This window comes from Falco punctatus (genome assembly GCF_963210335.1).
Source record: "Falco punctatus genome assembly, chromosome: 4".
NCBI lineage: Eukaryota > Metazoa > Chordata > Aves > Falconiformes > Falconidae > Falco > Falco punctatus.
The window spans coordinates 87,273,463-87,299,249 of NC_137583.1; the positions used below are offsets into that span (position 1 = coordinate 87,273,463).

The window sequence follows — 25,787 nt, forward strand, 5'->3', positions numbered from 1 at the left end:
GTAGTTGGATCCTGTATCAATAAAAGCCCTTCTATCACTCACTGTGAAAAGGTAACATTTACCCTTAAATGCTTTTCAAATAATCTTTTGGAAGCCAGGGCTACGTACTCCTGTATCTAATAGACTGTGTTGCAGGTTGGCGATGCTGCTGCAGCGTTCACATGGCACACACTTCAACAGGCAGCACTCAGTTCTGTGGTGATTGAGTCACAGAAACTAAAATGACCAATTTAAAGTCCAGAATCACGGCACACTGTTACCATACCCATTGCATTAGCACCAGAGCTGAATGGTCATACTGTGCAGCATCGTAACATCTAATAAAAGCTTCAGCCACCACGAATTTTTCACATTACCCTATTTTCAGTAGCGTTATTTACACAATGTTTAACAATTCAAAAGCATTGAACAAAGCACGTGTTTTCAGAGAGCTGTGTCTTTTGTGGGTTGGGCGGTTTTTTAACGTATGCAGTTATTTAGTTGTTCTCTCCATGTCTGGGATTTTTATTTTTTTTTTTTAGCATTCGGTATGAATTACTTCAAACATATGTCTGGGATAAGTAGATTTATGGTCTAGATGATCAAATGTAATTTTGAAATGGCTATTTTTAGGATTATGGATGTAGTTTTTGGAGATGTACAAGTGAGATGCACTAATAGAAAATTATGAAAAGAAGAATATCTATTATTTAGGATTTTACTTGTAAAAATGATTAATAAGTGAATTCCATGCAAATAGCTTTGTTTGATTTAATGAGGAAATACCAGCAGCAGGTTGGATGAGGGAAAACGACATTTTTAAGGAAACACGTTTATAGGCTGAGTTCAGTCATGTTTTCTGAATGTGAAAAATCATGAAGACAAGTACATTGAGAATGATTGAGTTATTTACATGGGTTTGAGGTTAAGCACATATTTAAGTGCTTTGCTGAACTGGAGGAATAAAAAACTTTTCAGTAAGGGTGTTTTTTCAAATTAGAAATTAAAGTAGAGGGAATTCATTTATTTATTTATACATAAGAGGCTTAGTTAGTCCAAAAAGTATTAGAAATAAACTTGGAGCAGTATATGAAAATATCAAATTACAGACCCAATGCCAAGAAATGTGATTATATCAAAGTTCAGATCACTTTTGCTCAAGTATTAAATAAAAAAAAATACATAGATTTTTAAGAAATAGTTAAGATGCTTTAGGAGTTGTATAATATCTCTTTACACTTTGCTTTGGACCAGCTGGAGAGAGCATGATGATCATGTTTGTTTTCAATTGAAGACAGATTAATTTCCAATTCAAAGTTTTTATGAAAAAATAAAAGATAAAATGAATTAATCTTTATGTGCAGCATATGTGGTCAAATATTGAATAATCCATCTGATAGCCTGCTATATAAACTTGAAATTAATTGAAAATAATTATGGAACCTGCCCATGTATTTTCATTATATAAACTGAGAACAATTAAAAAGCTAAACAACAAGCATACAAGATAAAAAGATTAATTAATTTCAATCATTATGAATCATGTGAATACAGAAAAGATGTTTTGTTTACCTGGCAGAGTCCTTTGAATTTCTCAATAATAATGAAAGTGTGTGTTTGACAGAATTGTAGGATGGCTGTCCAGTTATGTGTTGTTAACGTCTGCATATTAAACATCTGAGCTCAATTAATGCATTCTGGAGCCCTACCTCTCTGATGCATTGTAACCTTGCATTTTAATTCCTTGCAGAAGGGAATCCATATACCTGGTGGGTTGGAAAAGCCAATGAGAAGCACTACTACTGGGGCGGATCAGGACCCGGCATTCAAAAATGTGCCTGCGGCATAGAACGCAACTGTACAGATCCCAAGTACTACTGCAACTGTGACGCCGATTATAAGCAATGGTGAGTGGTTTGCAAGAAGGCAGGGTAGGAATGACCAGAATCTCGTAACTTTTACAGCACTGCCCTTACGTTGAATGTCTTCTGTTTGTGTATTTCCTTTCTTACCGAAGAACAAGGGCAAAAATAATTATGGTCCCTCCTGCAAAGTGTCTACCTATCTCTTCATTTCCATTTTGTCCATGGTATCTGTGACTGTCAAATATAAGGAGATTATTTACATTTTCAAGTTAACTGAGCTATAGAAAAGGATGCTAAACTTGCAAGTCCTTATAGAAAAGGGCAGCATGTTGACTGCCTGTGCAACTTTGCCTCTGTCATATTCAGTTACATTACAGTACAGTATTTAATTTTATCTCTGCAACTTCTTTTTTTTTTTTTTCCTTTCTCTTTTGGAGTACTATTGCTGCATTTACTTACAGAGTGAGAGAGAGAGAGTTGAAATCATTCATCTAGTGACTCCAACCCCCATTATACATATTCATGAGAAAAATATGTTAAGAACGAGGCTTAAAGTGTAATATGGAATGAGGCTCTGTATTTCAGAGGAAGGTATTGCACTTTGCATGAGACAATTAAATATTCATTGGCCTGTTGATTGAGAATACAAACCTATAGGCCTTTTGGGATGAGACAGGGAGAATTGGTCCTAGTTTCTTCCCTAATAAATAGTTATTAATTCATCCCAGGTGGAAAAATTTTAACAGAGGGACTGAGGAAGTCCTACCCCTTTTACGTCTGGGTAAGGGGCAGTGTGCTGCGAGGTAATTGATGTGGGTTTAAATCCCTTCAGGCAGAACAGAGAATTAAACTTGTGTTTCTGATATTGCCCATAAATACTCTGACAATGAAACTACTTCATAAAGCTCATCATCATTTTGTGAGACACTCTCTGTGCTCTTAGAGCACTTCGTTTGTAAGTTTTAACTGTTTCTGTCTGTCACAACAGGCAGCATCATATTTCATATGGTATGCAATATTCGGTGACCAGTGGGGACCATACTTTTATGAACACTCTTCCCATTAATAGCAACCTGTTGGTAACTGAATCAATACTGGCTCATAAACCAGTTTGTGATAATTGAGAAATTCATACATCTACTAATGAATATAGAGCTACAGAATTTTAATGATATGTCAGCGATTTAAAAAAAAAAAAAAAAAAAAAAAAAGAGTAGGGAGAATCACAGAGCCATAGAATCACAGCGTAGTTGAGTCTGGAAGGGACTTAGAACTCATCTAGTGCAAACCCCCTGCTGAAGCAGGGACACCTACAGACAGTTGCCCAGTGCTTTGTCTGGAGGGCTTCTGAATATCTCCAAGGATGGAGACTCTGCAGCTTCCCCAGGCAACCTGTGCCAGTGCTTGGTCACCCTCATAGTAAAGAAGTTTTCCCTGTTCAGAGAGAACCTCCTGTGTTTCAGTTGGTGTCCATTGCCTCTGGTCCTGCCACTGGGCACCACTGAAAAGAGCCTGGCTCTGTTATTTTTGCACCCTCCCAGCAGTTATTTATACACATTGATGAGACTGCCCATTGAGCCTTCTCTTCTCCAGGCTGAACAGTCCCAGCTCTCTCAGCTTCACTTCACAGAGAGATGATCCAGTCCCGTAATCGTCTTAGTGGCTCTTCATTAGACTCTCCAGTATGTCCACCCCTCTCTTGTACTGGGGAGCCCACAAGTGGACACTGCACGCCAGGTGTGGCCTCAGCAGTGCTGAGTAGAGGGGAAGGATCACCTCCCTCTGTCCACTGGCAATACTTTGCCTAAGGCAGCTCAGGATACCATTAGCCTTGTTGGCCGCAAGGGCACATTGCTGGCTCGTGTTCAACTTGGCAGCCACCAGGACCCCCAGGGCCTTTTCTGCCAAGTTGTGTCCCAGCTGGGCAGCCCCAGCATGCACTGACACATGGGGGGTTTCCTCACCAGGTGCAAGATTTCACACTTCTCCCTGTTGAACTTCATGATCTTTCTGTAAGCCCATCTATCCAGCTTGTCAGGGTCCCTTTGGATGGCAGCAAAACCCTCGGGCATAGCAGCCACTCCTCCCAGTCTCGTGTCATCTGCAAGAAGAAAGTATGGAAAATAAAAAATTTAGAGTAACAAAGGGAATCTTACAGGCCCTGCAAAAATGATAGATTAGGACATGAGAAATCAAACATTGCCACAGATATTGCCACCCTTAGCTTTGAAATTGTCATGCCAGTACGCTGTTAGCGATGGTATGGGGTGAACTATAGAATACTATAGAGGTAGAGAAGTCAGAGACAGAGTAATCAGACGTGGTGCCAAACTTCAGAACTAGAATTATCTAGAGAGTGAAGGATATAAAGTCAGAAGACAATCACTCAAACATAGGCACTAGAGCAGTGTGGCAGGAGGGAGGTTTGGTTCTGTGTCAAAATGGTAACGATAAAAGGAAGATATTGTAACGATAATTACAATAATGGCAGAATTAGGAGCACTTATGTTTTTCATTGCTTGAGGCACTGGATGCGTATCCATGAATGATAGTCTCTACCATATGTTGACTGTTTTCTTTTACGCCAAGGGAAAAGCATGGGGGAAATCCCATTGACTTTTGATCTCTTGTTGTGGCTTCTCTAAGAGTCAGAGATGATAATGTAATAAGTGGTGTTCACTCAGTGGTCTTTCTCTGTAATCTTTACACCCCCTATAAGCACAGAGATTATATGGAATCTATTAATAAGCAGATTAATGTAATTATAAGTTTTTAAAAAATCTAAAATAAAATTACTGCCATAATAGATATACAACATTTTTCTCAGAACTTCAAACAAGAAGGGATTTATATGGTATTTCTCTGGATAGGTATCTGATTTTTTCAGGAAAAATACTGTATATCACAGGACAATTTATGAAAAATAGTTATACAACAGTTTTGGTCTCTGGTGTGTGTAAATCACAAGAAGTGAAAGCCTCATTATAGTCTTTAAGAACATTTTGTTCAATATTCATTTTTGCAGTTTAATTTTGGCAGAATCTAGCCCATTCCAAACCCATACCTTTTGGCATTTGGAATTATTTTGAGGAACCGTAGCTGGGAGTTTTCTGTAGCCAAGTTGATGGATGGATAAAAAGCAAGTGAGCTCCAGAGGTGAGGAGACCTCACTGGCTTTGGAGGTTCCCCCAAAGGTTCCCCCTTACTGGGGGCAGGATGTTAACCAGGGCCACCAACATGTCTGTGCTCCACTCTGGTGACAGCAAGACAGCTCCTGGTTTGGAGCACGGTATCTGCAGCAGCGCTTTCGGAGAGTTGCCATGAGTAGGTGGCTTCAGCCAGTGGCAGCAAGGGGAGCCTGGAGAGAGCAGAGGCCACTATAGGAGGCTCGGAGACGCATCCAGTCGGTGATGAGGCCTGCATCCCTCACATCCATTCAAACCTTGCTTTCGCGTGTACAACTTCACATATTCCAACTCTTGCATAAACGATCGTATGTCTTCTCATCCTTAGAGGTAAAAAAGTGTTAGCTTAGGAATATTAGGAGCATTACTGTAGTACATAGGGGAGCAGGATGCAAGGATCCCCAAGCAAGGACTGACTGAGAGAACCAGGACTAAAATCCAGGCATCGTGACATGGACACTCATAAGCCTTTGTAACAGATTTATATGGCTATGCCAGCACAGTGTGGGAATTACTATTAGAGAGGGATCTTTGCAGCTTCTGATGAGCAGATGCATCTCAGCTCACAGACTGACAAAGCAGCTTGCCACAGCTGTCACTAGCTCATCAGCACAACTTATTTTCCAAGAACTTACGGTCCCCTAGAACAGAAGGGCTGTGTAAATGCCATACTAGGGCTGAGAGGCCAGGTGGGACTTCTGCAGTAATTGCACATCTTGGCCATAGCTGGGAGCACAGCACTTCATTGTGGTATGCCTGCAGGGATTTCCTGCTCCTGCCCAGACAATGTGGGAAAAGGTTTTGTCTGATTTTTTTCTTTGGTGGAGGGAGAGGCGCTGGCACAGGGGGCGGTGGGCGGTAGCTGGCAAGCTAGAGCAACAGCTACACTAGAAAAGGTAGAGCAGAATGGGAAATGAAGTCTGCTAAGTGGAAATTGTGGGAAAGGTGAAGAAAAGAGATTCAGAGCAGAGATTCAGATTTTGAAGCACTCTTGAAAGAAGATTGGGGAGTCATTGAAGGGCGACTCAGGCCAAATCAGAATGATGTAGTGTAAGTAGTATATTGTATACAATTTTTATCATAGAAGATTGAAATAATTTAGAAATTAAGAAGGGAATTGCAGTTTGAGGAATGATCTGGAGCAAAGGCAAGAGAATGCTTCCCTGGAGAACTAGATTCTAACTGCCTCTGGAACCACATTCCTGTGTGACGCCTGCCAAGTTGCATAAGGTTTTTCTTCACAGAGCAGTCAGTTTGATCCTAATTTTCTGGATACCTAACTGGAAACCCAGAGGTCCAGTTTGTGGAAGTACTAAAACATTCAGAGCTGCAACCGGGGTAAGTGATCATTCTTTCTGAATGTATCTAATGCTGTCCTCCAAAGCACCACCAACAAAAAATGCCTGTAGGCATCTGCAATTGAGCACTAAAAATGTATGTCTGCTTTTAACTATAACATCTTTCAGCCTTAACATCCAATCTGTAGAAAGGAAGTGATGCCAGGTACCCACCTCATGGAGGTATTGCAAAGATAGGTAGATTTATGAAGCAATCATCTACTCTAGTAATGAGGATTATAGAAAAGCCAAAGAGAAAATGCAGTCTTTATAGAAAGTGTTGAAATACACGTTAAATATAAAATAGGGTCCACATATTGAAGCATGAGAGTAGATTAGAACAGTGAGCTCTGTTTTACTAAATGAGTATTGTCTGCCTCCTGTATTGAATTATACTGGAGCCCTCTGGAAAAAATAATAATCAGCGACTAGTCAAGGACTGTATCATGATGATAGGTACAGGGGACAAATTAAAGATTTTAAAGTGGCTTGAAGTATTTGTCTTTCCTAAATTCTGTGTTTGATTTGATTTTTTTTAACCAACTATATCAGTGATTTTGTACAGAACCAGCTGTTGTAATAATGGACTCAGTTACAAAGTAATTTTTCCCAGAGACTTGCTCACATGTAGGCTTGATAAACCTGGATGGTTTTTCTGTTAATGCTTTTTAAAAGTTCACTGAGCAACTTTACACCTTGTCTGTCTGAGTAAAACAGAAAAAAAGCATTCTGCAAGTTGTAGAGCTATTTAGTGCATGCCTAAAGTGTCGGTTATCAGATGGTAGAGAAGCCAAACAGTAGATACTGGCAGGGAATATGAGAGATGAAATTCAAATGCATGTGTATTTGCACACATCATCTAAAATATAACCTGATTTTTAAGAGAAGCCCCTGTTGCTGCTGCAATTTAAATATTAAGTAACCATTTTGTCATGATAAAGAAATAAAACCACAGGCAGGAAGAGCTTCACCAAGAGCAATATAGCAAAATGAACCTTAGTCCCAAATTAACCATGATTTCTGTACAAAATGAAATTAATTCAGAGGTAAGTGAATAAGATTATAAAGAAAAAGATTAGTTTTGCTTGGTAATAAAAACTGCTCACTAAAGGGTGTGCAGCTGACATTCAAAGTCAAGTTGCCTCAGTCTTGAGAAAACAAACTACTGAGGCTGCTGTTATTAGTAGCAAGAAATTCTCTGGGTTACTGTTAAATGAAATCTTCTTCAAATGAGTAATTTTAGATAAAATGTAAGGTTTTTGGAAAAAAAACCCCAAACAAACCAAAACCAACAAACAAATGGTTGCTGCTGTCTTTTGATTGTAAAGTCAGTTAACACTGAGATTGGCCCCGTAAGCCAAGGTTTTGGTAGCGGGAGGTGGGGAGGCTCAAAGTTTCTACACAGTCTCCTTAATTTTTCTTATGTAGCAGCTACAATATGTGAGAAGACATAATACAATCCTGTGCATGGATTTACTGGGAAAAGGTGACATAAGCAGCTTTGTTTCCTGATGTGGATGCACTTCAGGTTACAAAGTAGGGCAGAGATGTCACTGCTGACTATTGGTGTGTCTGCTAAACTTTCAACTACTTCGTGGCCCTAAAGATGATCAAAAGGGATTAAAGAGAATTTAAAGTAACAGTGGTTTGGACAAATGGACAAAACCAGCAATGAAAACAGAAGGAGGGAGCCTCACTTTCTTGTTTATCCTCTGTCACAGTTTGGAAATTAAAGTTTCTTTCTCCAGAGCCTGCACAACTTCTTTATTTTTGTGAGGTGTTTGCCAGAATGCTCTTCAGGCTACATCACCCCTTCCCTTCATAATACTTCAGTGGGGGTTTCAGAAGAGTTTCAGGTCCTGAGAAAAGCCGATTAAACAGGCTCAGCTTGACATGAGTTGAGTGACAGGAATATGGATGGGCATTGAAATGCTGGCCCCTGGCTGTGGCAATGACAGGTAGGTCATTTGCAGCCAGATTTAGCAGGATGTCAGAGGCTCCCAGAGCTATTGATAGATGTCAAGGCTTAAGTATAATATATACTAATTCCCATTGAAATTGCTGATGGTTCGGTTCCTGACTACCTGAGGCACTTTGGGAAATACATCTGGATTTTAACCTTGTGTGCTGCCAGTAACAGCTGCTGACGCCAAGACAGCTGGCCACTTACATGGCACTGGCTTCTCCTGTCCTTCATTAGAAGCTGATAACAATGTCTTTGGATATTTTTTTACCATGACATTCTCATCTAGGCAGCAACTGGAGTTTCCATAGAGGTGTTATGTGATCAGAAGTGACTAGGTTACCCATTCTCTGTGGGGGGAAAAAAAAACCAAACAAAAAACCCCCACAAACCCCAAACCCAAAACAGATAAAACAAACAAACAAAACAAAACCCCCAAAACCAACACAACAAAACAACAAAAAAAACCCTGAAAATTTAGCATTGACTTTACTTGATTACATTTGGATTTAATATACTTACTATTTGTAGTGTTATGTAGATGTATCCTAAAGAAATAAAAGGGGTCAAATATGAATACCTAAAAGAACTGGAAGGACTATAGAAATTGCAATAAAGAACATGCATGACTATAAACATCCAAGATACATATATATATGTGTGTATATATATATATTTATATGTATGTCTGGAAAATTTCCAGTTTAGCCACATGTTTAAGCAGTACCTGGCAAACCAGAAATTTTTGCTAAAATACAGAGGCCTGTGTTTAACAGTAAAACATACTGGTTTGTTTTACATGAAACTAGAAAAGAAAAAAAAGAACAGAGAAATATCTAGTAGGACTCATGATGTCCTGCTGTTTTGTATGTCATCTGAAAAAGACGATGAGCCTCAATTTCTTAGAGATTGAGGAAATTTTGTGGAATTAGGCCACACCACTTTGAAAAGTGTAATTCAGCATCTTCAGAGCTTAAAGGCCATCTTGGAAATAACAAAGTGGAAAACACAATTAGTAATTGTTTTTTATGTTATAACTTTGTGCAGTAATTACATCTGTCTACCGTATAAAAGTTGAAATATCAAAACTTATTTTTTAGTTATGCTTAATAAACCAGCTTTGTGGGGGAAGGCAGGCAAGCTTAGCTGACAACTTGCATTACTTCATGTGGTTGTTTTTCTTGTACTCTTACAAATGCAGGCAGTCTTTTGCAGGTTTTTAGGGTTACCTTTCACAGTTCCTCTGTACATTGACATTGGCACCTAGCATTCAGCGAATGCCAATCAATCAAAAGTTAGCTAGTTCTAGCACTGTGACAGTACGTAATGGCACAGAATGAAAATCTGTGTGAAGATGTACACTAAAGACAGAAAGCCAGGCATTCAGACCTTGGAAAATGTTGGATTTAATACAGCTGGTTGTACTTTTTTTCTGAATGACTGATAGATTTGAGCTGAAACTTTCAGCAGCAGAAAAGCAAATAGCCAGAAGCCAGGAAGTTCATTCCTACTAGTTATAGTTTGGCCATTAAAACTAGTCTAGTAGGGAAAAGGGTCCAGTGAGTGGGTATTAAATAGGCTGCTGCCTGTTCTGCATTTCCCAGCTGTGCTCATCAGCTGTAACTGGTGTGCAATATTGAAACAGAGTTTGCATGCCAAAAAAATGTGGAATCTTCCCGTTAAGTTAATTCCGTCCTCTTTTTTTTATAACCTGCTCTTTATTTTGTTTTATAGAAACCATATACACCTTGTGTTTGTCCATTATGCACTCCTCTGTTCTGCTTCTCCCACGGGAGGAGGCTGAATGTTTTTGTTACTGATAACAACAGATTAAGAGTTTGGGAGATGGAGATGATAAAACGGAGAGATGAGCTCCAGCCAGCACTTGGCCATGCTACAGATGTGCTAGGTAGCACCTTCCAGATTTGCCTTTTCTGGTGCTCAGTACCACCATAGGACTTTAGGGCTGTATCAGATAGGGTTGTCTACTAACACAAAAGGGCTAGTTGTTTCCTCAGTGTTCACACTATTATAAATATGTATATAAGACTAATGTGAGTGATTTAAAAGTTAATTTGAGGGCAAGTGAAGGGCATAGCATTTCTTGCACGATAAGTGTTCAGACTACTGCATTTATGCAGCCTTTGGAGGACAGTACTTGCTGCCCTGGAGCTCTCCCTAATGTTTGGATTGCATTGCTAATGCATAGCCCACAGCTGACAGCTCTCCTCCAGCAGCTGGGCAAACCCAGGATCTCCCAGATTGCTGCTGCTCCTTTCGAGATGTTCCATGCAAGCTCTGACAACTGGCTACATCTGTGTAGCTCGTGGGACCTGACAGATCTGCAGCCTAAACTACTAACACAGGTTGAGCACTAAGAGTTTGGGGAATCCTGAAACTTGCAATCATTACTGCTGTTTTCTCTTTTCCTTCTGTACTATTCACCTTTGGGGCTGGATTGTGGCTTTGTTTATAAGAAGCTGATGCCACTTGATGTTTAGCTGTCATCCCACTCGTTGACATTAAAGAAAGCACTTCCTTTAGTGCTTGTGGTTCAGGGCAGTGACCAAACAGCTGAGGAGCTGAGTCTTAGATTTCTCCAAAACTGAAAACACAAGAAAATGTGGACATTGCTGTGACATGAAATAAGTGGCAGCCTGCCTTATCTTTATTAAAATGACACCTTCTTACTTGGTGTTATGTATTCAGTCCCATGTGCTTATTTTGCAGTTGCTATGATTTTTCATCCTGCAAGCAATACAAAAACCCGCACAGCTGAGGGTGAGGAAAGGGGAATCTGTACTTCTTCATGCATCATGAGCAGCGTCTTTTACCTTGCTGCATATGTAAAAATGGTTGAATTCTAGCAACCTGCTAAAGATGAAGATGATTTCCATTTGACTTCAGGTTCATTCATCTTTCAGTGCTAACAGGAATGATTGAGCTCAGAGGGGACAGTGCTGACAAGATGTTATCCTTGTTTATTAATATCATCTGTAAAAAACTGTGAAACAAAATGTGAGTGTTCATCCTGCTGCCTACCTCACTTCTGTTGCCATTCAGGCTTCCCTGTGTTTACCTGACCTCAATTCCAGCCAGTCACAAGCAGCTGGTCTCATCCAGATCTCTGTAAGTGACAGAATCACCCAACAACAGTGCTGGAAAAATCAGAATTAGGTATCTGAAGTTATTACTCATAACTGGGATATTCCTGCTATTGTTGGAAACACCCTGGTATTTCTGGAGTATTCTAAGAAACATCTGAGAGACTAATGAATTAGAACAGGAAAATGTGGATATATGGGTTTTTTTCCTATGATGCAGAGGATTTAAAATATAATTCCCAGCATATGTGTATTCTTTATGTTATTAAACGTCATGATTAGTGTGAGTGACAAATGAAGGGACCAGGAACAACAATGTCTGCTATGTCTTGTCTAGAAACACACAGAATTTTTAGTCTGAATGAAAAACGTATGGTCTTAACTTTAAAGTAAATGACCTTACTGTCACAGCTTGTCAGGTAAGGGCAGTGTACTGTGCGCTGCAGAACTTTCAGCTGCCAATTATTTTCTCCTCCTCCTCCTCCTTTTATTTGTGTGCTAACTTAAAAAGTAATGACTCTGCCCTCAGTACAATGCCATGAAGATGAAATCACCCCAGTGCTGACCAGCCCAATGTATTTCACTCTGTACCTAACACGGCTTAGCTCTTGAAGAGAGTGGTTTGCTTTTCTTCCTAAATTATAGGACTCTCCTGAATTATTTTTTTTTTCTGAATCAGTGCAGTCCTATGTAGAAGACATCTGACATCTGTGACAACATGTGTTAAAGGGTAGATGAAGACTGCGGTGCATGCTTGGCTGTTATTACTATTAGCAATCATATTTTAGCTGAAACAATCACAAGGGAGTCCATCAAGATGAAGGTATTAAGCCTCCACTGTAAACAAAAGATGTATCTGTTTTTGCTGTGTGATCTTGGGTATATCAGGATATATATATATATATATATATATGTATAAGGGGGGGAGAGGAAGTAATCGGGGCAGGGTGGAGGGAGTGGGGGGGGTGGCGGGGAAGAGTGACCCCAGAAGCCCTTAAAGTACATTTTTTGTATCAGTTCCCAGGCTTGATGGGGATATTTTCTTTAGAGCCACTGATTGAAATACCGTGTCAGTTCATTCCACATTTAGAGGAAGAATTGTTCTTTGTCCTTTTCTCATTTTGCCCAGCAGATTCTTAGAACTTCAAAAGGCCTGATAAAGAAAAAGGATGGGGCGGGGGGTGGGGGGGGAAGGCAAGTCACCTGCAATATTGCTGTTTGCCTGGGAACTATTGTTCTATGCACAGTGCATTATTTTACTTTCAAGAGGAAGGTTGCCTGCACTGTCTATGATAAACATTCAGAGCAATCCAGTAACCTCTCATAAAGCTGCAAACTGAGCAATAAACTCGACGGTTGTAGCACCAAGAGAAAAGGAAGAAACTGCTTTTGCTTTTCATTTGTTTTTGTTTGGTTTGGTTTGGTTTTTTTCTGTAGACTTGTAAAAGAAGTTTAAATTCTATAAATTGTTTTAATGTCATGGACTGGGTGAGGTTTTATCTTACTTACCATTCATGTCTCCCTCCTGTTTTGTTTTGGGGTTTGTGTGTGCGTGTGTTCCACAATCAGGGAAAGCCCCAAGCTTTCCAAATTACTGCTTACCTGTAATTAATCATGGCTAGACATTTTGTCCCAGCCACAGCCTCCCCCCAATTCTCCAGCTATTTTTCTTTCTTCTGCCTCCTGTTCATGTGCAGAATTCTATAGTGATGAAAATTAATAAAGGTAGGAAAATAGGATCCTTGGAGATCCCTCAAAGTTTATAACAGCTGTCTGAGTATGCAATGGAGACTTTGTAAATCAGATCCAAGATAATTTGTTGCATTTTTACCCAGTGTTGTTTCCAGCAGTCTTTAAATTGGCGTTAAAATGCTACATGGCTTCTTTACATTAAAAGTGTGTCTGTATGAATAAACTTGCTGATGGGATTCAGATGGCTTTTTTTCCTATTTTGCTGATGAAGAAGAAATGTTGTACTGGGGAGACATCGTTCTATCTAAACCAGTATCTCCCTGTTGGCACAAAGAGCAAATTAGTTACAGAGATGATGAAAAAAATCTGAAGGCATTGAGAGTTACTGCACATCCCTAACCCAGGCTTCAGATTTTAATTTCCTATTGCATTGATAGGAAATGGGTAAGGAATAACTTTTAAACTCAATATAGCTAATATAACTTGAATAACAAGCTGCCCAAGCTGAATATCAAAGTGTTCAGTTGCAGAGCCTGCAGGGATTAGGCTTCATAATTCTGGGGTCTTCCAGTTATTTTCTACTATTATTTGTTAAATGACAACCAGCTGTTGCTGGCTTACATTCCTGAAATTTGTGGACTTGACTTAGGTGAATATGCAACAGTCTTATGATTGGCTATGAAGTCCTTGTAAAATTACAGGTCTAAGATCATCTTTATTTTGAGACAAGGCAGAGAGTACTTTGATTCCAAGTACGTTTTATTTGTTGATACATTTTTACTTACCAGAGGATGTAAAAAAATAATGGACAAACCCCCCCCCAAAAAAAAAACCAAAAACACCAAAAAACCCTTCAGTAAATAGGAAGAAGAATGGCATCTGGAAAAACTTACTCCTCTGGCAGCTGGCTTTGTTTCCTAGACAAATTCAACAGTTTTCTGGTGAATTATGAGTTGGTTCACTTTCTGCCTGGAAGCAGTCTGAACAAGCTGCAGGTTTTTTTGTAAAACTCAGGGTCTGTTTCTTCCCTGGTTCTGTGTCAGTTCTGCTCTTGCCATCTTCAAAACATGATGAAACATGTGTTATATGGAATCAAAATTTAGCCAAAACACAATTTTGTTCTTGCTTTCATTGTCAGAGTAGTAGTTCAGTTCCAGCTGCTAAATGAGTTGCGTGTTTTTTGGATGTGTGTGCCATTCTTGCATTTTATTGCTGACAATTTTTATGCTGATTCGGTCTTTTAACAGAAATTTTTGTATGGAACACTTATTTGTAGGTGGTAAGCATGACAATGCGTGAATGAAATAGTTCCAGTTTGTAGGGGAAAATGGATACACTGATCATTGTATCTCTAGTTATATCATTGGTTCAGTTGGACAATGAAGAAAATCATGTATTTGTTTTTTTAGCCTATCAGTTCAACCTTGGTGCAGAAACATGTATGGTAACATCTACACAAAGACTGCTATGATCTGCATTTTATAAAAGACCTTATGTGCAGTTGTTTTAGTGGAGATTTGTTATCTGACCTTCATATAAAGGGAATTTATGTTATTCTTGGAAGAATGATCCAAAGTTTTTCATGCTCGATGTGCAGAATTATGGGAAGTCAAAAACAGTTGACAACAAAAGATTCTGTCTTATGCTCCCTCACAAGACTAGGTTTACTGAAAAATAAAAGAAAAAGTTGAGTAACTGGCCTGTTGTAGTCGGAATCCAATAATAAGAGAAGAAAGCCACAAAATCTATGAAAAGGGAGTTTAAACTATACAGACACAATTGTTAATTTGAAGCATCTTTGTAAATTCTCCTATGAAGATAATTTTTTAACAATGGTATCATCATCTCCATTTTATAATGGAGAACAAAGGAAACTAGAAAAATTGAGAACATACAGTGTGATTTGATTAGGGGATAGGTGAAAAGGGGAAGAGCTGAAAAGGAAAAATGTGGGGCTTGTGAGAATGTGGGAGAGCAGGAGCAAGACATTGGGGATTATCCTGTGTGGGAATTCGGTCACAGGGCGATGGGTCTTTGGCAGAAACCCATCCTAAAATGGCTGTTAAAATTGGCATTAGTTTGACAGTTTCTGTGTTTCATCACATCATATTATGTACATGTACTGTGAAAAAGCAGACAAACTTAGGCAATTTGGTATCATAGTCATTTAGAGTCAGTACTGACTTTCCTTGTGGTCATGAAAGACCGAATATAATAATAGGTCATTGATCCTCTCTGGGATCTTGGGCTGTATGGCATTAAAAGAAAATAATTAATAATTGTCAATATAAGTAATGCAACTACCATATGCTTGCCTCAGAGGAGAAAGTTGTACTAACAACACCTTATAAAATAGATCTTTGTTATAAAAATAATTAATTAAGAATAATGCTTCATAGCAAAGTCTCAGGACTGATTCAGAAAACTTCCAGGTTTCATCCACTATCATCCCAATTTCAGAGGAAGGCAAACAATATTGTACAGAAACTTGTTCTCTGGTTGTATTTTTGAATATTTGTAATTTCTGATTATTTTCTAGAGAAATATATTAAAATTATTTTTCATTACTTACCTTAAAACAAGCTATGTTAGTGGCTTCAGCCAAAGAGGTATCAGCAGTATATTCTGTTTTTTATGGGTCTCTCCTCCTAAAACAACAAAGATCCCAACATCAGCTCTAAATCTTTTAAAAATTAGCAGTTGGTTTAAATGAAGATCTTACTGTCTGTTTCAACCACAAATATGTTGCATCTTGATAAAAACATTTGTTAAGCACTCTGTAAAACACTAGCTACCTGTCAACAGGAGTACTTGGGCAAGTCACTTCTAGTTGGGAATACCAAAGGTAAGTTCTAGATCTGCAAAAGGAACTAGAAACTACTGGCGAGTAACGCTGCCTTTATCTCTGTGTCACGTTTTCCACTGTGGTTGGTCAGTACGGTAGCATGAGAGTCATCCTTCTGGAGGACTCGGAGGAGGTCTCCTTTGGCTAGTTGCAGACGTGTGCAGAAGTTACAGATGTGGCAATGCCACTTTATCTCACTGGTCCACTTTTGTCATGGTAGGAAGCAGGTGGTATTGCCAAATTGAGAGGGGCTTGTTTTGCCAGGTAGAAGTACAACAGAAAACTCCCCGAGTAGTTTAAATCAAATACATATTTGCACTTTCTGTAATGGACCTTACTAAACACTGAGCTGGAAATATTTAGATTAAAAAGCTGTATTTCAAATTTATCTGTAATAATATACAATATAAAACATGAAACTGATTCCATTTCTCATCATTGGCAATAGAAATGCATCGTTAGTATAGGGAATAGAGGATGCCTTTCCCCACGACTGAGCACTTTGTGGAGAGGCAGGCTCCAGGTCTGAAGATTGTGAGGAAGATTTTATTTATGCACTGCTGCGTGCTATTACCTCATTAGAAAAGGGATGGCCACTGAAACTGCAAAGAATGAAAACCGAAACTGCATCATAATTTTGTGTTTCTTGGGGAACTGCATCAAGTTTTTTTTAGTCTGTGATGTCAAATACACCTTCTCCATCAATCCAGACACTTCACGTAGTTTTAGGGGTTAAGGCATCTTTGTCATCTCTGCACATAAATATCATTTTTTTATTGCTAAAAAGACCCCAAAGATCTCCTTTGACAGTAAGGCCTGTCATCTTCACAAACTACAAATTATTTTTTGGTAGGCACTTAACTGGGGACCAGCACTTATTTATACTTACTAGGTATTTGTAAGTATAGCAGAATAGATAATGATTCAGAAGCGTTGTCTCGTTGTCTACTTTCATTCAAGATTTCCTGGAAAACAAGGTGACTAACCATATCTCAAGGGTTCTCAACACAGAAAGAAGATGTAAATAATGCACAGTAGAACTGCTAGAATGCATACTGACTTTTATTTTAATTACAACTCCCTAGAATTCTCAAGGAAATGCAAGTTTCATGGGGGTGCTACATAATCTAATCTTCTATTTTGTTAAATCTTTTTTGTCAGTCAAAGAAGTGAACACAAAACAGAGATAGGGGAATTGACTCAATGCAAGTCTTGTCTCAGCATAAATTGAATGATGAAAACTGGAAGCTGCCCCTGTAAACAAAATGGGGAAGTATTTTGAAATAGTATTAAACGTATGTTTTCTTCCTTTGTCGGAAACTAAAGCAAAATAAAGAAAAATCTTATTTTAATCATATCAAGGGTATTTTTTTTAAACATTCAAACACTGGACCATGTCTTGCTTACTCCTGTTATTGATCTGGAATGACTATTGTCCCTGAATTGAAGAAACATAAAACTGTTGTTTATGGTAACATTAATTTTTTAGGGTTTTTTACAAGTTTCTGTAATGATTACTGAAGCTTCAGCTAAGCAGTTTTTCAGCTGTTCCAGACTTCAACAAATTAGTTGACCTTTTATAGCTGCCCATACTTAACTTTCTTAACTTTCTTAAGAACCTTCTAGCGATGTACTTCCAATATTTATAGAACCTACTTCCTCATGATTCTTATATGATTTCTGTTTCTGCTTCTGCTATATTAATGCTTGCAAATCACTTACAATCTTGTATAAATCCTTATAAGCTCAGTATAAATTATACTGATACAGCTGACAAGTGTATCTGCAAACCTTCAGATTCTGTTGTGTGTATTGTCAGCGAGTCCTCTATAATCTTAAAACACATTATTATTATTATTAATCATAATTTTCTTTACACTGGCTGTGTAAAGCAGTGCTTTTTTCCCCTATCTGTTTTAAGCTGATCCTATACCAATTAACAGGTCTGTGCTATACTTGTATGCACTATGTAGGTATGTTAACAGCATTCTACTGCATGTGAACTTCCCTTCTTGTTTTTTCTTTACCAAATGACAAAAAGTGGCCCCATGTGTGTGGAACAACAATACTGAGTGAAATTAACCCAGTTCCTTCTGAGCAAGGTATTACACAGCTCGAAGGAAACTCTTAAAGGCACAAAATAAGCAGAAATCGAGTCAGTGAGGAAACTATGTTCATGTATCTTTAAAGAAGGGAAGTTCAGAAACAGAAAGGTATGAGCTAATTGTTTTCTGAGGTGTTCAAAATGTTTTCTAAGGGCTTCAGAAGAAAATTATGATTAATAATAATAATAATCTGTTTTAAGATTATAGAGGACTCACTGACAATACACACAACAGAATCTGAAGGTTTGCAGATACACTTGTCAGCTGTATCAGTATAATTTACTTGTCACAGGTAGTGACAGGTGAGTGTGGGACAGAAGTGGCCACACTCACATGCCTGGCCTGAGTAGCATCTCTTATTGCCACTGTCCACAATGGGATGGTGGAGCAGGTGGACTCTTGTTCCAGTCCTACAGGTCATTTCTTCTAGTCTTATATCCTTCAGAAGGCTTTTGGCAAGGCATATTTATTCAGCCATGGTTTTTGCCTGTGGAGCCAGGCTGCTTTTCAGGGTGGAACTACAATCTTTGCACAGTGTTATGTGCCATGAAATAGTTGGGATTAGCGGCAGCTTATTTGTCTCTGCATTGTCTTCCATCTCCCATGTGCTAAAGTGCAGCAGTATCATTTTCTCTAAAAATACATTGAGGTAACGTGAGTGAGAAGAAATATTTATGCTAGCAGACATTTATGAACACAAGAAGTAGTGTCCTGTGAATCAAATATTTACAAATATATTAAACCTGGAAACCGGGTTTTGTAGTCATCAAGAATGAAGTACTAGAATAGCTTTTAGATAAGAGTATTGGGGAAGAACAGACAAAATCTTCCCCGTTTGGGATGTTGTTGTGGTTTAACCCCAGTAGGCTGCTAAGCCCCACACAGCTGCTTGCTCACACCCCCTCACTGGGACAGAAGAGAGATGTGGAAAAGTGCAAAAACTTGTGGGTTGAGATAAAGACAGTTTAATGGGTAAAGCAAAAGCTGCATGCAGAAGCAAAGCAAAACAAGGAATTTATTTGCTTCTTCCCATGGGCAAGGCAGGTGCTCAGCCATCCCCAGGAAAGCAGGGCTGTGTCACATGTAATGGCTGCTCGGGAAGGCAAACGCCATCACTCCGAACATCCCCCCCTTCCTTCTTCTTCCCCACATTGCTGAGTAGGATGTCACGTGGTGTGGGATATCCCTTTGGTCAGTTGGGGTGTCCCCCTCCCAACGGCTTGTGCACCCCAGCCTACTTGCTGGTGGGGTGAGGGGAGAACGCTCACCTGAAAATGCCTTGACGCTGTGTAAGCACTGCTCAGCAGTAACTGAAACATCCCTGGGTTATCAATTCTGGCTTGGTCACAAGTCGAAAACATAGCACCATAGGAGCTACTGTGAAGAAAATAACCTCCCTCCCAGGTAAAACCAGTGCAGATGTGATCAAATCCTGCAGAGGATTAGGTGCTGCAGCTGCTTGCAAGAGCAGTGAGCTGTCCCCGGTGACTGCAGCCTTGCCCGCATTGCCTGTGTAGTCTTTGGTTACAGGTAGAAGCGATAGACATCTTGGCATCCCTGCATCCGTTAGGCAACTTTTATCTCATAGACCTGTTTTAAGGCAAGAAGCATCTGCAGCAAACTACATTTAAGCCATCAGAAAGGGAAACATGCATCAACGTTTGGCAAATTAACATACTTATTCCATTAAAATGCAGCACAACATTGTCAAGGGTCTCGGTGCATCAACTGCAAATACCTAAAGTATTACATTTTAATTTCTGTCTTCACCAAATGCTGATGAAAATGCCACAGCCTGAGAGATCAGAGAAGCACAACCCAGTTGCTTCAGTGTCAGCTTCCCCATAAGCACTACCCAGGACTGCTCGCAGTCCTGAGAAGCACCGTTCTTATGGGTAAGGGGTGCAGGTATTCGGACTTCTCACTCACTTCATCATCCTCCTCCTTTGACCATGACCATGACCTTATTGTCACAGGTTGTTAGAAACCCATGGCCCAGAACCTTTTCAGTCCACATCATCAGGGCTGTGACAGCACATGCAGTAAAAAGTCTTGGGGGAGGGCTCGTTGAGTATTGTACCAGGAAAAGACAGGCTCAGCTGAGAGGGAATTGCATTAGGAAATAAATGGTGAGTTCTGCTAAGTTTGCTTCGGTGTTTTGTGAAGGAAAAAGTGGTGATGTGTAAGGAGAGTTGAGCTCAAAGGCTAACAAGAAGAATAATGGAAATCCATCAGACCAATAAAGTGGAGTGATCTGGCTAATGAATAGGTCACTAATCCTGTATAAGTGTGGTCAACAAAATGCTAAACAAATACTTGACATTCCACAGTCAGTGCAGCAAACCAGATTTTTCTAAACAAGGGCACCTCCATTTGGCCTAGTGTTTAGCAAGAAGTACAGCATGCCATACCTTCCCTGTAGCTCAGGTCCTAATCTCAGCCACTCATAATGCTTTGAGTAAATTCAGTGAGAGAATCTCTAGCTACAGTCCCGCAGTTGTACACATTGCAGGAATACCATTTTTTTAAAACTTCCTTGTTTAGTATCTTTTCTCCTTTCCCCTGTTATTGCAATACATGTCTGTGGATATACATGCATGTAGACAAGAGTTAAGGGTATTACAAAAACTTGAAAAGACTATAAAGAAGTCAACCTGTGGATAAAGTTGCTTATCATTGCAAAACAAGGTGATCAGTCCTTTTAGCAAAAGCACTAAAAAAGTAACCTAACTGAGATGAAATCAATTCTGAGAGACATTTGTGCATGTTTACAAGCAGGGGGAAAGTGACAAGTATCCATGGTTTGCTTGTGCTTTATAGCCAAGTGTTTGCATAATGGAAAAAGACATCTGTTAATTACCTCTGTGCTGCACCATTGCTTTAAATGTGCTTGAATATCTTGGAGCATTCAGTTTTAGGTAATTATTTCTGATGAATGGGGGTACATTTAAAACATTTTGTAGCGGGATATTTAATTCTTCTTCTAACTAGAGCGCTTTCATGATAATAGGCCCCACTCCCCTTCCTCAGTAGATGTAGCAATATCATTCATTGTGTTTATAGCACAATTTGTAGATAATCCTTTAAGATTTTTTGTTGTATTTTGTTTAGATTTTTTTAACAATGGCCCCTACAAATTTCTTCTTCCATTTGGCTTTGGTATGCATGATGTTTGAAATAGCTGTTTGCTCTTCACCTCCTTACCAGTTCCAGGATAATTTAAGGCATCTACCTTTCATAGTTTAAACCAAACAGACGATGACATCAAAAAACTATGAAACTGATGACTTCACTGTACTGAGAGATGTTTTTAAGCAATTAGGAAAATTGCTTAAATGCAGAATTTGTTTTCAGACCAGTTTTACTATTAATTTTACAGTTAGAAACATTTTTTCTATTTATTAAGTAAGCCAAAAGAAAAAAAAATAATTTGCATGGTCTCCAATTCCAACTATGAACAGCAGTAGGCTAAGAAATCCTTATGCTGAGTAAGGAGCTACAGATGGACAAACTGTGCAGTACATAATATAGACTAAAAAAACTGGTCATCTGTCCTACTGGGGTAAGTGCCCCTTTGAGAGAAGCATCACTGTTGTGGGTTTGTCTTCTTCCACATATTTCCAAGAAAGTCAAATGGGAAGAAATCTTCTGGGGCTGAGACTGGAGACGAAATTCAAGTGTGATGTCATAGTTACCTCTAAGGACCATAAGCAAGCTGAGGTCTTCCGAGGGCAGATAATTAGCAGGTCATGTATAACACCATAAAAAAACCCAGTATTTCAAGAATAAGAACTGATTATAGATACAGAAAGTAAGATGTAGTTGTTACTATTAAAAGTTGAGGTCAGTCAGAATAGAAAGATCTTACTGAAAAATAAGCTCAAATACCTAAGTTTTCTTAAAAATCAGTGCAGACGTGATTGGGGCCTTTACAGAAAGGAAATAAATAGCTGAATAGAAACTTTGCTTGGCATTTTACTTTTAATAGTATATGACATTACTTCTTTTCCCATCTTCTGTCTCTATTGGCTACTTAGTTTATTATTTAGAAGAAGGATGCTGGTATGCTTATTTTCCACATGGTATCTAGCAAGTAACATAATTTGTCTGTGTCTTCCAAAATGTCACCTGTGATATGGAAGTAGGATAAGTGTAATTTCTTACAGGGAGGAGAATCCAACATACTTGAATACCACATTTTTCACGTAAGTCAGCTTTATTCTTATTAACAAACTCTGTTTTACAGAAGCCCAAAAGTAAGGCTGAAAGGGCTCAGATATCATTTACATTAAGAATAAACAAGCCCAAATGAAGCAATAGTTTGGCATAAAAAGACAAAGGGGAGGATAAGCATCAAAAATGCTAGCAGGAGATACAAATTTGGAAGACCGAAACAACCTACTTACAGATGCATAGAATCATTTAAGTTAGAAAAGACCTTTAGGGTCATCGAGTCCAACCATTAACCCAGCACTGCCAAATCCACCGCTAAACCATGTCCCTAAGTGCCACATCTACGTGACTTTTAAATACGTCCAGCAATGGTGACTCAGCCACCTCCCTGGGCAGCCTGTTCCAGTGCTTGGGCACCCTTTCAGTGAAGCAGTGTTTCCTAATGTCCAATCTAAACCTCCCCTGGTGCAGCTTAAGGCTGTTTCCTCTCATCCTATCGCTTGTTACCTGGGAGAAAAGACTGACCCCACTGCCTACAGCCCCTGTCAGACGGCTGTAGAGAGTGAGAAGGTCCCCCCTGAGCCTCCTCTTCTCCAGGGTAAACACCCCCAGTTGCCTCAGCTACTCCTTATCAGACTTGTGCTCCAGCCCCTCCACCAGCTTTGCTGCTCTTCTGTGGGCATACTTATCACGTGTATCAGGGAGATTTTGTAAGGTTACCTAATCAAGCACTCTGTTCCAAGGTGTGAACAACCTAGATTTTTTTCCCCAAATATTTGTTGTCACTGCTATACAAGCAACTGAAGAGGTAAACTGAATCACAGCACCTTTATGTTCCCCATGGTGCTTTTGTGCCAAGCGTAGGTTTGTTTCATTGCTGTGTGAGGTATATGCATAGATGTGATGGATATAAGGATGAATGCTACAGGAAGTGCTGGTGAGAGGGTAGGATCAATGGTAGATGTTTATACAATTGGGTTTCACTGAAATTTTCTAGGTGCAGTAAGTCCCATACTTCATTAAGTTTTCTGGACCTCATTCAACACTAAGTTATGCACTTTAGTACCTTATTGAACTCAACAGGCATATAGGGGCTGAAGTCAGCATTAAATATAGCCATCTGTTATTTTGTCATGCCATACTCAATTATTTTTATTTAGCTCTTTCAGTCATGTGAAATAAAACTGTCAAAGTTGTCAAGAACTCCAAGAAATGAAGCCTCTGCGCTGCTGCTCTGAGATTTTTAATATTTCCTCCAATACAGATCCTTGTGCCTTAAAAATCCAGCCAGAAGCACATTTGGTCTGATAGTTTGATAGGGTATGATCCAAAGGCTTGTGGAGAGTTAGCAGAACAGATAAATGCAAATAATTCATCATTTATCTGCATAGATCTTGCAATAGTATATTCAATAACACAGATATTAAAACCCACACATCTCATTAGGCAACAGCTTTTAGTGTACACACAGTCAAATGTCACCATTACTATAGTGCATTCAGATGTACAAAAATGCAATTAAATGTAATTAAAAGTGCTTGGGATTTTAAATTAGAGAATTTTTGAAACAGGTGGTAGTATGCAGTACAGTCCTTCATGATTTTCTTCCCTCGGAGCTAAGGTAGCTTACTATTTCATGGGAAGCTTCAGCATATGTGAATGGATCATGGAAACAGGTTTCTCTTGGTCAAAGTGATTAGGAAGAAAGACATATAACTTCCTGGGGCATGCTGAATAGTTGAATGGAATGTTTAATTTATTGTCCATTTGATTACACCTGTTGAGAACAGGTTTTTTTAGGTTTCTGTTGTAAAACAAAGCATTTAAAAGTTTCTAAGGATGACTAGAAAACTTTTTTGGTTTTATCAACTATTATTTTTCCAAAGATACTTTTAATTTTGAAATATTTTGAGATAAAAGAATCCTACTGCTTTGAAAATGCCAAGTGACATTTTTAACTAACTTTAAACAAAGTTTTTTTGAGCAAGCTATTTGCCCTTTCCAGTGTCAATTTTTCTTGGAAATCCTTGTACCATCCCATTTCAGCTCTAGGTCCACACAACTGTTTTCTTGTTTTGGCCTCAGCTGCATCCCAGGTACTCGTGCCTCCATAGTCACCCAAGGTGGAAGGGATATCCCAATAGGAGATTCAGTATTTCTCCCAAAGGAAATGCCACACACTTCCCTCTCCTACTTAAAAAAAATTCAAACTGGAACTGAAAATTGTCAGATGCAAGGATCAAGAGGTGGTGGAGATCAGTTACAGCATGGTGGAGTTACTAGATTCCATTCTTAAAAGATCTTTGTTTGGAGGTAAAAAAAAAAATAACAGTAGGGTCAGAGAAGCTGCTGGACCCAAAATGAAGAGGAGCCCCACAATTCTTTTTTTTTCTGGGAAGGAACACTGAAGAAATGAAGTTCGTAAGAGGAGCTGCTCTGCTTGAAGGAGAGACCTTCCGTCTGCACTGTTTTGTTGGAAGGAGAACACGAGCAAATACTCAGAGAAGGCAGATTTTCCCCTGAAATAGATCCATATTGTTCAAAAGAAAGCAGAGCCCAGTCTGCTATCTCCATTATTCACCTTTTGCTGTAGTTATTAAATTTCTCACAAACTCCTGCTTGAGAGGAAAGTTGAGAAGCCCTTTCAGGCAAGAGCACTGTAGAGCCAGTCTAAACCACCCCTGTCTACTTCCCAATGGATTTTTGAAATGAGGCATTTCTCCCCAGTTTCTCAACGTATCTTGCTTCATCTCTCTAGCACACATGGAATCAGAAAGTGCCGTGATAGCATTGATGCGTCTTCTGGACTTCAGGGTTCCTTCTGAGTTGCCAGAGATTTCTGTCTCTCATCTCTTGCCAAGTGGAGAAAAGGGAAGAAGTGGAGCAGGCTTCCAACTTCTTCACTCAGAAGGTCTCACCAAACTGCTTGGTGGTACAATTTCAGCATCAGGCATCTTAAATTGTTCAGTGTAATCCCACGTGCCTGGTCCTACTGGAAAGCGTTTTTTACACACTGTCTTTGGAAGACGTGTGGTGGTTTAAGTTTTTTGTAAACAAAAGTAAATAATCAAGATGTTACAAACTTTTTTTGAAAAACAGGGGTTTTATTAGCAAGTCTTGGAATTATATACTGTATACCTTATGAAGTATTCATTTTCAAATCACAATTAAATCATACAATCCTCATAAGGATGTTTGTAATAATTCAAATTAACCTGTGTTTAATTAAAACGATTGGTGTTATGGGATTATAAAATTTGAGAGGTGTCCAAAGGAGCAAATTTCCTAATGTAATTCTAATTTTTTTTTCATCTTAAAGGTCAGGAAAGGGATAGACTGTGTAAAGTGAAAAAGGAGATCTAAGCCTCAATCCCAGGAAAAAAGCGTGAATTAAACATGTCTTTGCATGGCTATTTTAAACTGGTACACTCTTCAAAGAAGGTTTGAAGTTCCTGGAAGTAACTTAAGTGACTTCTGCTAAATGCAAATTCCAGCGTTTCTTTTGTAGGGTTCATTGTCATTGAGGGTATTGTAAATGT

General features: G+C 39.1%; 1 protein-coding gene across 1 annotated transcript in view; it reads left to right on the top strand.

Moving 5' to 3' along the window:
• CNTNAP2 (contactin associated protein 2) overlaps positions 1 to 25,787 on the top strand; it is a 1,227,711-nt gene that overhangs the window by 1,011,724 nt on the left and 190,200 nt on the right. Inside the window, exon 15 of the mRNA XM_080386067.1 lies at positions 1,730 to 1,886. Coding sequence (XP_080242193.1) covers positions 1,730 to 1,886 — 157 coding nt within the window. The remainder of the gene's footprint in view (positions 1 to 1,729; positions 1,887 to 25,787) is intronic.